The following is a 15,416-nucleotide window of genomic DNA, read 5'->3' as shown; positions in this document are numbered from 1 at the left end:
ACACTCTAACCCCTACACCACACTGGCTTTCTCAAGGAAACTATTAGTAAAGTTATACAATGTGTTATTCTGTTATTCTCCTAGGAGTATCTTTCAGGTTGACACTGGAATGCTGATCTGCTGCCCTTATTTGGCATGCTTTCCTGAACTGACTTGATTTATCAATCATTCTGTATTCGCAATCAAAGCTTAAAGTCTGAGCGTCATCTTCCATGATTTTTTCAGTAATGAAATTACAAGACACACCACCCCCTTCTGCTCTTCCTTACAGATACCCTCCTCAGACTTAAGAGACCAGTACCAGTTAGTCCCCTGTCAATCCATGGTGTGGTTGGAGATCTCCTAGAATTACAACTGATCTCTATCTTTCTATCCCATTTTCCCCACCACCACCCCTTTCCCCAAGGGGCTCAAAGCAGCTTATCTGGTTTTCTCCTCCCATAGTTCAGGAAGCCCAGGACCCTTAGTTTGCAAGATCTGAGCAAGGCTATTGACAATAGGTCATTTTGGAGGACATTAATTCATAGGGTTGCCATAAATCAGAAGCAACTTGACGGCACTTAACACACACACACTTAGTTAATATCCCGCTAGAAAAGATTCTGAAATGTAAGGATGTGTCTCTGGCAACCAAGATCAAGTTAGTTGGATTGATTTGATCTAGGACCCACTGATTTGTTTTTTTGGCAGTCCACGGTATCCGTCACACTCTCCTCCAACACCACATTTCAAAGGAATCAACTTTCTTCCTGTCTGATTTCTTCATTGTTCAACTTTCATATCCATGATTCTAGTCCATGCCATAGTGTCGCAGTAGCAATGATTTCATCCCCAGTCCAAGGAGACACCTGTTAGCTAAGTCATCCTTTGCTTGCAGTTTTAGTTTGTAGCTAATGTAATCGGAGAAAGTTTTTGAAAAACTTTGGAAAAGTTTAAAAAGGTTATTTTGATGAAATAGTTTCTCTTCTATCTAGCTATTTCAAATATGTACTGATCATGTAATAAAGTGAACAAATGTGTTTATGCTAACTTGCTTATTATGATAGCCAACCAGGTACTTAGCAATAGTCACATAATTGTAATAAGTGACTTCAGAAATTAATCAAATAGATAAGTTTTGCTATAACTATGCATGAATCTAAGGGCCAAATCAAATTTCCTTGGACTAAATAAAGCTCAAAGATTGAAGGACCCTTGCTTGGTAAAGTATTAGGATCCTTCTGGCTTAATTAATATTCCTTAAGAGCAATAAATAAAAGACTAAATTCTGATTTATTCTAACAAACAAGTAGTTTTAATATGCATTAAAATAATAGGAAAATTAATTATACTTGCCTGCTTAATTACATTCTGTATAAGTGCAATAATATCAGTACTATATTACTGTCTTGTTTATTAAAAAAGAACCTTTCCTTTTATTAATAAAAGTTAGAAAGATTCAAATGTGTCGATTCATTTGCTGGTTACCTAAAAAAACCAAGGACCTATGTCCTGAAAAAAATATTGTATTATCAAAAAAGTTAAATGAGGTTAAGCCTTTTCTAATTTAATAAAAAGGGGAAAATTGTGATACTGTAAATAGCAGCCAAGAGCAAAGCCTTGAGTTATTTTCAGTTCTCAGCTCTCTAAAGTTGCGAGCAAAAACCTTGATCGCTACAATAGTTTCCCCCATTACTATATATGGATGTGAAAGTTGGACAATGAAGAAAGCAGACAGGAAGGAAGTTGATTCCTTTGAAATGTGGTGGAGGAGAGTTTTACTGGTACCATGGACTGCCCAACAGACAAATCAGTGGGTTCTAGATCAAGTCAAGCCTGAACATTCCCTAGAACTCTCCCTAAACTGAGGCTATTGTACTTTGGACACTTTATGAGAAGACAATCATGCTAGAAAAAGTGGAAGGCAGCAGAGAAAGAGGAAGACCCAACAGGAGATGGATTGACTGCATAAAGGAAACCCCGGCCCTCGGTTTGCAAGACCCGAGCAAGGCTGTTGACAATAGGACATTTTGGAGGACGTTGATTCATAGGGTTGCCATAAGTCGTAAGCAACTTGACGGCACTTAACACATATACACAGTTTATCCTCGCAACAACTAGGGAGAAACCTGGAGGGAGGAAAAGGTCCTTTCCCTTTAATAGAAGCTTAATGGCACTTTATTAACCAGGTGGTATTAGTAACTTCCAAACCTTGAAAATGCATCAGCTGTCCATTTCCACACATTAAGCCTTTATTAAAGCAACAGGACATTTTTTCCTCCCCGTTTTTGGCTGCTTACACTATTCCGTGAGGCAGGTTCTGCTGATGCATAGAACATCATAAAGGCCATGCTGGATCAGACCCAGGCCCTTCGAGTCCAGGAGTCTGTTCACACAGTGGCCAACCAGGTGCCTCTAGGAAGCCCACAAACAAAGACAGCTGCAGCAGCACCATCCTGCCTGCGTTCCACATCAGCGTTAAGTAACTGGCCAAAGATCGTCCATCGACCCACATGGTGAAAAGGGAATTCAACACGGGCCTCCCTAATCCTACTCTGACATTCTAACCACTGCTCAGCGCTGCTTTCCCACCCTTTCCTCCTGGGACCGCTTGCCAGCAAAGCTCAACTCCAAAATGGCAGAGGCTCTCGGCCTGCATCTCTCATGGGGAATGCAGCAGGTCCTGCTTGTTGCGGACTGGAATCTCTGCAGCAAGGGAATCTCAGATCTGTGAGCATCCAGATCCGCATGAAGGGAAAGTACTATATTTTGGGGAGCAGACAGGAAAAGGGCAGGCTGTGAGCTACAAAGGCATGGGGTGCAGTTGCCAACTGACTAGTAAGAAACTGGTCGGACTTGATACTGAGCTAGGGTTACCAGCTCCAGGTTGGGAAATTCCTGGAGATTTTGGGGGCAGAGAGGAAAGTTAGATGGCCATCTGTCAGCAATGCTGATTCTGTGACCTTAGGCAGATGATGAGAGGGAGGGCATCTTGGGCATCTTCTGGTCACTAGGAGTGTGGAGGGGGGAGGTAGTTGTGAATTTCCTGCATTGTGCAGGGGGTTGGACTTGATGGCCCTGGTGGTCCCTTCCAACTCTATGATTCTATGAAAGGGTGGGGTTTGGGGGAGGGATTTCAGCAGGGTATAATGCCATGAAGCCCACCTTCCAAAGTGGCCATTTTCTCCAGAGGAACTGATCTCTGTCGCCTGATCAGTTGTAATCCTGGAAGATCTCCAGCCACCACCTGGAGTTTGCAATAAAGAACAGCAGTAGGCTCAGCGTTCGAATAACAAATCAGAACACAATTCAGGTAGAATTATGAATCAACAAGATATATTCAAACAACGCTACGTTGTTTGAATATATCTTGTTGATTCATAATTCTACCTGAATTGTGTTCTGATTTGTTATTCGAACGCTGAGCCTACTGCTGTTCTTTATTGCAAGCTAACTTTACAGTTATTGTGAGTCCTCCTTACCCCACCACCTGGAGTTTGGCAACCCTATAGCTCTTGTGATGCTCAAGATAAGGTTGCCAACTTTGGGGTTGGCAAATTCCTGGAGGTTTGGGGGTAGAGCCTGGGGAGGGTGCGGTTTAGGGAAGGGAGTAGGGTTGCCAGGTCCCTCTTCGCCACCGGCGGGAGGCTTTTTGGGTGGAGCCTGAGGAGGGCGGGGTTTGGGGAGGGGAGGGACTTCAGTGCCATAGACTCCAATGGCCAAAGAGGCCGTTTTCTCCAGGGGAACTGCTCACTCTCGGCTGGAGATCGGTTGTAATGGCAGGAGATCTCCAGCTAGTACATGGGGGCTGGCAACCCTAGAAGAGAGGGAGTTCAGCAGGGATGGGATGCCATACAGTCCACCCTCCACCGCAACCATTTCCTCCAGGGCAACTGATCTCTGTTGTCTGGAGATCAGTAGTAATGCTAGGCAATCTCCAGGCTCCATCTGAAGGTTGGCAACCCTAGGAGGCAGAAATCCTTAACAGCATCTTTTCCTAGCAAGCCCCTCAACATCTTTGAATTGCTGCAGGTCAAGCAGCTACAAAAGAGGCAGTCACAGGGGCTGCCTAAAAAGCTGGCAAACCCTACGTCCATTTAACTATCTCTTTCCTCACCCAGCAATTATGGAAACTATAATTTGGTCAAGAGGCTCATTCAACTACAATTCCCAGAAAGCACTGAGGAAAGCAGTGACTATGGAAATCAGTTTAGCTTTATATCTTATTATCTGTACGTTTTTATTGGAGTTGTGGCAATGAAGGCCACATATAGATTTTCCTGGATATAGCGCTTGAGTTTATTTGCCTTCTCACGCTAGCAAACCTAGGACACCCTCCGGAGAAGCCACCAGGTGACTCTTTATTTTACAGTCAAAAGGATCCACTTGGAAGAGAGAAAGAGCTGACTCTATGTTCTTCGATTCAGAAGGGCTTTCCTTCAAGTCAAGCACGTTCCTTTATCCGATTGTCTTCAGCTGGGAGAGATTCTGCTCCTTTCTTCACCAGCAAATCCTTCCTTCCCTCCACACCCCCTTCCATAATGAGCTGTAGTCACTTGATTTCCTTATTTGCCAAACTGGTGGGGGTCTGTGCAAGTTCCTTCATTCTGTTCCGCCGCAGAGAAGCAAGCCATGGACGGGGATTTCTTCCTGGAAAGCTACCTTGACCAATGCACCAGCCAGGTAGAGCAAGGACGCTGAATTTATGCTGGCGGGATACATGAACCTGCCTTATACTGAATCAGACTCTTGGTCCATCAAAGTCAGTATTGTCTAAGACTGGCAGCGGCTCTCCAGGGTCTCAGGCAGAGGTCTTTCACATCACCTACTTGCCTGGTCCCTTTAACTTGAGATGCCAGGAATTGAACCTGCATGCAAAGCAGAGGCTCTACTACTGAGCTATAGCCCTTCCCTTTGGGAGTCCTTCATTCCCTGTCTTTAACATTGCTCAGAAGCTCCTACAGTCAGTTAAATTGCAATCTACTGTACTTTATCCAAGGAATGTCAAAGGCCATTAACAATAGGTGAATCCTACTGGGTTGCTTATTGGCCTAAATTGTATAGGACTGCCAGTGTTGTATAGCAGTTAGATTGTCAGGTTGGGGAGAACCAAGATCCCGTGAGGCTCACTGGGTTACCCTGAGCCAGTTACTCTCCGGGTAACCTACCTTACAGGGATGGTGTGAAGATAAAATGGAGGACGGGATGCAGGCAAATATGAAGATGTCAAAGGAAGGGCAGGTTAAAAAAATACGATGGATGTTTCTCCATGCTCGCTTGGCTTTATTCTGGATGCATGCACTAAAAATGTAGATGCTGCTTTCTAACGTTAGTAATGTTCAACATTTAAATAGCAAGATTTTGAGCCCAGCAGCACCTTAGAGAGCAGAAAGATTGTCAGGATATTGGCTTTCAAGAGTCAAAGCTCCCTACGTGAGATAGAAGAAGAGTTGGTTTTTATAAGCCAATTTTCTTTACCTTTTAAAGGAGAATCAAACTGGTTTACAGTCTTCCTTCCCTTCCTCTTCCCACAACAGACACCTTGTGCGGTAGGTGGGGCTGAGAGAACTGTGACTGGCCCAAGGTCACCCAGCTGGCTTCATGGGGAGGAGTGGGGAAACCAACCTGGTTCTCCAGATTAGCCTCTGACACTCATGTGGAGGAGTGGGGAATCAAACCCAGTTCCCCAGATTAGAGTCCACTGCTCCAAACCACCGCTCTTAACCACTACACTGGGGGCGAGGTTTGGGGAGGGACTTCAATGCCCTAGAGTCCAATCGCCAAAGTGGCCATTTTCTCCAGGGGAACTGATCTCTATCTTCTGGTGTGTTCGCTGCACCTCCCAATTTGGTGTCATCTGCAAACCTGCAGAATTTGGGAGGGGGATAGAGCTCAGCAAGGATACAGTTTCATACAGCCTCCCCTCCAAAGCTGTCATTTCATTCAGGGGAACTGATCTCTGATGCCTGGAGATCAGTTACAATTCCAGATCTCCAGCACCACCTGGAAACTGGCAACCTTTCTTCAGTGTCTTCATAAGAACATAAGAAAAGCCCTGCTGGATCAGACCGAGGTCCATCAGGTCCAGCAGTCTGTTCACACAGTGGCCAGCCAGGTGCCTCCAGGAAGCCCACAAACAAGACGACTGCAGCAGCACCATCCTCCCTGTGCTCCACAGCACCTAATATATTCGGCGTGCTCCTCTGATCCTGGGGAAAATAGGGATGCATCATGACTAGCATCCATTTTGATTAGTAGCCAGGGACAGCCCTCTCCTCCATGAACATGTCCACTCCCCTCTTAAAGTCTTCCAAGTTGGCAGCCATCACCACATCCTGGGGCAGGGAGTTCCACAATTTAACTGCGCGTTGTGTGAAGAAATACTCCCTTTTATCTGTTTTGAATCTGTCACCCTCCAGCTTCAGCAGATGACCCCCCGTTCTAGTATTACGAGAGAGGGAGAAAAGCTTCTTCCTGTCCACTCTCTCCATACCGTGCATCATTTTGTAGACCTCCATCATGTCTCCCCTTAACCACCTTTCCAAGCTAAACAGGGGTCATGCTTAGGGCAGAGAATGCTTCTGGGCATTGACAGAGACAGCAAGGGGGAATCTAGGATCCTACTGCTGATGTTATCCTAGGTCAGTGATGGCGAACCTTTTAGAGACCGAGTGCCCAAACTGCAACCCAAAACCCACTTATTTATCGCAAAGTGCCAACACGGCAATTTAACCTGAATGCTGAGGTTTTAGTTTAGAAAAACCAACACATACATTAACATCTTTTGCCTTAAAAGAAAAAAACACAATAACAGAGCTTGCAATGATACAAACAACTTTTTATTGAAAGGTAAAAGTTTGCATTTGGCATGCTTTTGAGCAATTAATGTTTGTTCAAAGCCCCTAAGTTGGGCGGCGGGGAGTCCAGGGAAGGCAGACACAACGGCTGCTCAACTTACCCACGCATGCCCACAGAGAGGGCTCGGCGTGCCAAGTCCGGCACACGTGCCATAGGTTCGCCAACACGGTCCTAGGTGGTCCCTGTTCCTCAGGTTCAATAGAAGATCTCCCACATATTTTGTCTAGTTGCCCATTTTACGACTCCATTCATTTTAAATTAACCCAGCATATCCCAGATGTATTAGATACAGTTGCGGGCCAAGTTAGATTTTTAATGGCAGACGTTAACTCTAAGATCATGCTTAGTGTGGCTTTTTTATCATGTTAGCGTGTAAGTTAAGGAAGAAATGTATTGGAAATTAGGCTCCGAAGTTGCCACAGAAAGAATATTTTAGGGGAACTATAACATTTAAATCAGCAACAATATGTATATATGCGACTGTCTGTAACATTTAAAAAAAATATTCATATAATTCTGGGTGTTGGTTTTATATTTTGTATGGTTTTAATCTGAACATGGTTAAGGTCTGTGACTAAAACATTCATAAAAATTGAACTGAATTGTTATCCTAGGTGACGTTTGGGGGTTCAAAACCAAACTTATAAGACTTGAACCAGCATTCCATAATGAACCCATTTCTCTCTCTCTCTTTTTCAAGGATGATCTTGCCTCAAGCAGTCCGCCACCCTATGCTCCCTTGAGTCCCTTTGCGGCCGACCTGCCCCTTCCCTCGATCCCGGACGTATCGTTTGATGCCCGGCCCGACCCGACCAAAGACTTCTCTACCAGCTTCTCTTCGGTCGACCTCAGCTTCCTCCCGGACGTCCTAGGTCAGGATAATGAGCACGGCGATGGTGGCGTGCCGAAAGAGGACCCCGACTCTCCATCGGCAATGCAAGACAGTGGCGTGGTCTTGGAAGATGGCGGTCGGTCTCCACGGAGGGATGGAAATGCAGCCCAGCCGTTGCCAGACGCGTCGGGGGTCTGTCCCCCCTTGACACCAATGACTCCGATGACCCCAGCTTCAGAGAGTTCGGGCATCGTTCCACAGTTACAGTAAGTAACTCAGAAGGTTGGCTGTTGACCCAACCATAAGGCCCAATACCGAGCATGCTTAATGAGAAGAAGAAGAAGAAGAAGAGTTGGTTCTTATATGCCGACTTTCTGCACCACTTAGGAAGAATCAAACTGTCTTACAATCACCTTCCCCTCCCCACAACAGACACCCTGTGAGGTAGGTGGGGCTGAGAGAGCTGTGACTAGCCCATGGTCACCCAGTTGCCTTCATGTGTAGGGGTGGGGAACCAAACCCAGTTCACCAGATTATCCTCCGCTGCTCATGTGGAGGAGTGGGGAATCAAACCCGGCTCTCCAGATTGGAGTCCACCACTCCAAACCACTACACATTTCTGTTTTCACTTAATTCATCAGGTGGAAAGGAGAACAGGCTCATTAAGGGCTGGTCCCTGGTATTTTGTTACCCCAGGCAACTGAGGCTCAGCAGTAGAGCACCTGCTTGGCATGCAGAAGGTCCCAGGTTCAATCCCCGGCATCTCCAGTTAGAAAGGCCAGGCAGAGTGCGATGTGAAAGACCTCCGCCTGAGACCCTGGAGGGACCAAAGGTATAAGACAGCTTCATGTGTTCAAGACTGTCAGGGAAGGGGGCTGTGGCTCAGTGGTAGAGCATCTGCTTGGCATGCAGACGGTCCCAGGTTCGATCCTCGGCATCGCCAGTTGGAATGACCAGTCAGTAGGTGACCTCCGCCTGAGTCCCTGGAAGTCCCCTCCCCAAGCCCACCCCACCCCCCGTGTCCACCCCCAAGTATCTCGGAATTTCTCACCCCAAACTGGTTGCAATTCTCCTCCCCATATGTTCCTGTGCGCTGTTGTCTTCAGGCTGCCCCACCTATGGGCTGTTCTCATTTAGGGTGGCCCTCAAATAGATGGTAACTAACCCATTATTGTTCGTATTTGTGTTCATTAAGTTACAGTTATCAACCTCAGGATATGCCATTGTGCTATTTTAATGCTTTTAAATCATTTTAAATTTTACATAGCGCTTCTAATAAATTATATTTTCAGTATTTATACATAGAATTATATATATTTTCTTTCCACCCAACCTTGGGTACCCACCCTTCATTGGAGGTGCCACAAGCGGCCTTGTTTGTTTGCCACGGCTTTCTCCCCAAACATACATGAAGCAGATTTACTACTGAATTAAACCCTTGGTCCATCAAAGTCAGTATTTTCTACTCAGCCTGGCAGTGGCTGTCCACAGTTTCCAGGAGAGGTCGTTCACATCACCTACTGTCTACTCCTTTCTAACTGGAGATGCTGGGGATTGAACCTTGGACTTTCTGCATGCCTAGCAGAGGCTCTGCCACGGAGTCACGGCCCCTCCAGGGCTCCACATGCAGTGAGAAAACTAGCTGTGTGAATGGTAGTGAAACCAGTCAAGAACTGAAGCATTTTTAAGGGATTTGTATTCGCCTTTGAAATGTGGTGTTGGAGGAGAGTGTTACGGATACCCTGGACTGCCAAAAAAAAATATCAGTGGGCTATAGATCAAATCACGTCTGAACTGACCCTAGAAGCTAAAATGACTAAACTGAGGCTGTCGTACTTTGGTCACATTATGAGAAGGCAAGAGTCACTAGAAAAGACAATCATGCTAAGAAAAGTTGAGGGCAGCAGGAAAAGAGGAAGACCCAACAAGAGATGGATGGACTCTATCAAGGAAGCCACGGCCCTCAGTTTGCAAGACCTGAGCAAGGCTGTCAAAGATAGGATGTTTGGGTGGACGTTGATTCAGAGGGTCACCATGAGTCGGAAGCGACTTGACGGCACTTAACACACATCACACATTCGACTTTGCGCTCCCTGAAAGCCGTCTTTCATAGAATCATGGGCCATTTATGCAGGGTCGATTCTGATTTTTTAAATCCGACCTTTAACATGACTCTTCGTGGTCCCGATGCAAGAGGAGAAAGTCAAACAAATTCCACACACCCCACTCGCCTGCTCCTTCGTTCCTTTGTTTGCATAGCCATTAGCAATAGTTGTTTGCATAGCTAAGCCGTGGCTGGGATTCTGCATGCTTCCTTCAGTGAATGCTTCGATGCAGGGGCGGAGCAAATACAAAAGGTCTCGTTAAAGGGGCTCTTAAGAAATGCGAAGCAGGTATACCCCGGCTTTGCAGTGATGTCTAGAATGACGGTTCAACGAGAAGAAATTAAAAAAATAGGCGGGGCACTTCAGCCTGGAACGCGCTGCTAATTACCAAGCATAAACGGCCATAGAGTTGGAAGGGATTTGCAGGGTCATCTAGTCCAACCCCCTGCACAGCGCAGGAAATTCACAACTACCGCCCATCCACACCCTAGGTGAATCCTACTCCATGCCCAGAAGATGGCCAAAAAAGAAAAAGAAAAAACCCTCCAGGATCCCTGGTCAATCTGGCCTGGAGGAAAATTGCTTCCTGCCCCCCACACCAAAATTACTTCCGGTCTTTCTTGCTTTCCCAGGAATATAGTGGCCACCGTGAACTTGGCTTGCAAGCTAGATCTCAAAAATATTGCCCTTCATGCCAGAAATGCAGAATACAACCCAAAGGTAAGAACTCAAGCAGTCTCTGGTAACCTGCCTTTTCCTCCGATTTGCAAAGTTGTAATCTGGATTTTCTTGAACTTTTAAGAGGTTTGCCGCTGTGATCATGAGAATCAGAGAACCGAGAACGACAGCCCTGATCTTTAGTTCCGGCAAAATGGTCTGCACGGGGGCGAAAAGGTAGGATGGCTTTGTTTTTACTGTGAACCCCGCAAAACGTAGCAATGTCGGCTGCTCCTCTCTCGAAGCCTAGCTGACTTGGACAGTTCAGCACTTGGAGAATCTTCTCTTTCAGGTCCTCCCTCCCTATTTTTTTGTTTGTTTAAAGCACTGGTTCCCAACCGGGGGTCCGTGGACCCCCAGGGGTCCTCGAGAACTAAATTAAGGTCCGCGAAACAAAGTTATAAACCCATAATAAATTAATATTTTCAATGAAAAGTTCTCTATTATAATATATATATATATTCAAATATAATTCTAAGTTTAATGTTTAACTAACAGTTATGATTAAAGTTTATTTTCAAATTCCCGGAATTTTTATTTTGAACCTTGGGGTCCCTGCACCGAACAAAAAAGCCCTAGTGGTCCCTGGTCAAAAAAAGGTTGGGAACCACTGGTTTAAAGCAAGCTTTTATGGCTGTGAGGATAACGCTGAGAGTGGTATCCGCACTGCCTGCTGATCTCAGAAGCCGAGCAGAGAATTGTGTTGTTTACAGACTTAACGCTGTTGGTAGATTTTGTGTTTCATATCAAAATCTGATAATTTAGCAGTGTGTACAATCTCTGTGTTTGCCTGGAAGAAAATTACTTGGAGCCTTTTTATTCTTTTCAGACTAATATACTTGATTTATTATAGGGACTCCGTTTCTGGATAGGATAAATACAGTTTCCTAATCTAGTCTAACTGGGATGGAGATACAGGACCTGCGTCCTTCCCTAATGGTGGCAAGATAGGCTTGCCAACCTCCAGGTACTAGCTGGAGATCTCCTGCTGTTACAACTGATCTCCAGCCAACAGAGATCAGTTCCCCTAGGTTTCAGTGCTCTTGGCAGCTCATCATACTTCTCCACCAAGAGAAGGAGTAGAATACATTGTTCAAAGTTAATGCGTACCCATCTCCTCAATTTCTATAACAGCTCTTCACTTTGCATTTTTGCCCAAAGGAATCAGCAGCCTCTCTCGAAGCTTTAGTTGCTGGATTTCTTTCCTCTTTTGTTTCTTTCTTGTGTGACCTCTGCAGTGAAGAGCAGTCCCGGCTGGCCGCCAGGAAGTACGCCCGGGTGGTGCAGAAACTCGGGTTCCCGGCGAAATTCCTCGACTTCAAAATACAGAACATGGTGGGCAGCTGCGATGTGAGGTTCCCCATCCGGCTGGAAGGCTTGGTTCTAACTCACCAGCAGTTCAGTAGGCACGTCTCTGCATAGCATCAATGAACCGACGGGAGGAAACATTTAAGTTATAGTATGGAGAGGCTTTTGGACTCGGGAATAGGGTTTGGGTTTAGCTTCATTGTAGTGCCTGTTCAAGAGATTTTGGCATTCCAGGCAAGGTACACCTTTGGCTGCCTCCCATACTTGGTGGGTCCAAGCTGAACCTCTATGGCTGGGCTGGGACCCAACCAGAGACAGCAAGGATTCAAGAGGTCTGATGGCCATCTAGCTCACGTCTCTGAGAAATTGTTCAGCAGCACGCAGGGCAAATTTAAAAAAGAAGCTCCCATGAGCTTAGTGTAGGGTTGCCAGCTCCGGGTTGGGAAATACCTGGAGATTTTGGGGGTGGATCCTGAGGAGGGCGAGTAGCTGATCCTTTTTTCCTCTTTCCCCCTTTTTTCCTTTCTTTTTTTCTTTCCCTTCCCCCCCGTTTTCCCTTCCCCCCTTTTTCCTTCCCCCCACCCATTTTTTCTCCCCTTTCCCCCTTTTCGTCCCCTTCCCTTTTCCCCCCAGTAAATTTTGCTCACATTTTCATTTTTGCTTAAACTGGAATAATAACTCGGAGAGAGTAGAATTATATACACCTTTATACTGATAGTTAGATTCTAAATGGACTCCCTAACACTCATGCCTGGTTGATTAGCACAGCTCATAGTAGCTTTAACATTGCAATTTGTAATTCTGCAAGTACAAATTTATCTTTGGTGCAGTCTGGTATTGTTACATGGTTTTGTACTAATTTAGTGTATGTTGGCAGCGAGTACTGCATCTATCTGTGGAATATTTATTGCATTTATGTAATTTTTAATGAATAAGTGATATTGCATGTTACACATAGGAATATTTATTGCACTCAAAAAATATAAAATAGTTACATGATTTATACTATAGAGTGATTGTCATTATATTGAAGGAATCATTTTGAATTTATTCTATTACTTTGGAGCCTTGTGCTGTATTATTTGTTAGTATTCATACAATGCAGCATAGGTGTTACTTTTGTTACCACCTGGAGGTTGGCAGCCCTAGCCTAGTGTGACCCTTGGGCTGTTCTTTGTTTACCTATGACCTATGGTGGTTCTACATGGAAAGGCTGTGGTTTTGGCCAAGTTCCTGACAAGTAGAGCCAATTTAATTTTAAGAGAACCATGATAATTAGGGTTGCCAACCTCCAGGTGGTGGTTGCTGGAGATCTCCCGCTATTACAACTGATCTTCTGCCGATAGAGACCAGTACCCCTGTAGAAAAGGCTGCTTTAGAAGGTGAACTCTATGGCATTGAAGTCCCTCCCCTCTCCAAACCCCACCCTCCTCAGGCTCTTTCTCCCCCAAAAAAATCTCCAGGTATTTCCCAACCTACAGGTGGCAACCCTAATGATAATGCTGCTCAGGTGAGATGAGCAGAGGTGGTTTGCTGTTGCCTGCCTCTGCGGAGCAACCCTGGGCTTCCTTGATGGTCTCCCATCCAAGTACTTACCAGGGCCAACCCAAGATCTGCTGAGATCGGGCTAGCCCGGGCCATCTAGGTCAGGGCCTTATAATGTTAAAGTTAGTCCCCTGTGCAAGCACCGGGTCATTCCTGACTCATGGGGTGACGTCATATCCCGACGTTTACTAGGCAGACTTTGTTTACGGGGTGGTTTGCCAGTGCCTTCCCCAGTCGTCTTCCCTTTACCCCCAGCAAGCTGGGTACTCATTTCACCGACCTCAGAAGGATGGAAGGCTGAGTCAACCTTGAGCCGGCTACCTGAAACCGACTCCCGTCGGGATCGAACTCAGGTCGTGAGCAGAGCTTTTGACTGCAGTACTGCAGCTTACCACTCTGCACCACGGGGCTCCTCCTTATTATGTTACAACAAACTAAGTTTATTCTTAAGCCAAGTTTGTTTGCTTTTAAATACAGCTATGAACCAGAATTGTTTCCTGGCCTCATATACAGAATGGTCAAGCCAAGAATTGTATTGCTCATCTTCGTGTCTGGAAAAGTAGTATTAACCGGTAAGTGACATCTGCAAGCTGTAGTTGTCCCCTTGAAAACAAATGTGGCAGGGGCCCCCCATCTGTGGAAAGCCTTCCCACTTTCCAGCCCCGAATGAGACATGGGTCTTTGTTCTCCTTGGGTTTGCAGCCTTTGGGAAGGAGCCAGTGTTACTTCAGGCATCTTCCCAAATAACTGTGTGTGTGTGTTAAGTGCAGTCAAGTCGCTTCTGACTCATGGCGACCCTATGAATGAAAGTCCTCCAAAATGTCCTATCTTTGACAGCCTTGCTCAGATCTTGCAAATTGAAGGCTGTGGCTTCCTTTATTGAGTCAATCCATCTCTTGTTGGGTCTTCCTCTTTTCCTGCTGCCCTCAACTTTTCCTAGCATGACTGTCTTTTCCAGTGACTCTTGTCTTCTCATAATGTGGCCAAAATATGACAGCCTCAGTTTAGTCATTTTATCTTCTTGGCTCAGTTCAGGCTTGATTTGACCCACTGATTTGTTTTTTGGGCGGTCCAGGGTATCCGTCACACTCTCCTCCAACACCACATTTCAAAGGAATCTATTTTCTTCCTATCAGCTTTCTTCACTGTCCAGCTTTCACACCCATACATAGTAATAGGAAATATGATGACATGAATTAATCTAGTCTTGGTGGCCAGTGACACATCCTTACACTTCAAAATCTTTTCTAGCTCCTTCATAATAACTAAGCTCCCAAATAACTAAGAGCACCTTTTTGTTTGGGAAGTCTGGCAGTCCAGTCAGCACAAAGGGTTCAGTCTTGGCATACTAACACAGGGAATGCCAAGGATGTTTTAAGCACGGCTTGTGAAAAGAGGCCCCGTAGGGTTGCCAACCTCCAGGTACTAGCTGGAGATCTTCTGCTATTACAGCTGTTCTCCAGCTGATAAGAGATCAGTTCACCTGGAGAAAATGGCCGCTTTCCAGGTATTTCCCAACCGGGAGCTGGCAACCCTCCTTGTGGGTAAGATTTTTACTAAAGCTAATTTTGAAACTTCTTTTCCCCCTAGGTGCCAAAGACCGGTCAGAGATATATGAAGCCTTTGAAAATATATACCCTATTCTGAAAGGTTTCAAGAAAGTATCTTAATCTCCGAAGAACGGATAGGCTCATGGGTTTTTTATAAGGTCTCAAGCTCTCGTTCAGGTTTTGTAATGTTTCCCTGTAGTTTAAAGAATATTTTTTGTTAGTCAACAAATCTAGAATGTAAAATAAATATATAAAATAAATAATAAATATAAACAAATTATAACTTAGGGTTGTTCTGTGACTAGCATTCGGGCATATTATTGTCTAGCCACGTATCAGTTTTTGCTGAGGAGACTCAACTCTGCCTTTATACTTTGAAATGTTTGTCACTTTAACCCCTAAGTGTGCAATGGAAGTTTTCAAAACTATGTCCCTCCCCTGAAGAGACACCAGAGAAAACTTCTGTTTCAGCTCGCAAGCAGAGAGGTGGGTTTTTTTTCTTAACTTTGGATTATTTAGCGC

General features: G+C 45.2%; 1 protein-coding gene across 1 annotated transcript; it reads left to right on the top strand.

Moving 5' to 3' along the window:
- Positions 1-4,611: 4,611 nt before the first annotated feature.
- On the top strand, positions 4,612-15,050 carry TBPL2 (TATA-box binding protein like 2). The gene is made up of 7 exons (XM_056851612.1): positions 4,612-4,662; positions 7,538-7,935; positions 10,407-10,494; positions 10,577-10,668; positions 11,730-11,897; positions 13,822-13,916; positions 14,935-15,050. Exons 1-7 carry the CDS (start codon positions 4,612-4,614, stop codon positions 15,012-15,014), a joined length of 972 nt encoding a protein of 323 aa, XP_056707590.1. The 3' UTR covers positions 15,015-15,050.
- The last annotated feature ends 366 nt before the right edge of the window (positions 15,051-15,416 follow it).

Source organism: Euleptes europaea, chromosome 6 (genome assembly GCF_029931775.1).
Source record: "Euleptes europaea isolate rEulEur1 chromosome 6, rEulEur1.hap1, whole genome shotgun sequence".
Classification (NCBI taxonomy): domain Eukaryota; kingdom Metazoa; phylum Chordata; class Lepidosauria; order Squamata; family Sphaerodactylidae; genus Euleptes; species Euleptes europaea.
The sequence above is the reverse complement of the archived record's forward strand: the minus strand, read 5'-3'. Positions and strand labels throughout refer to the sequence as shown.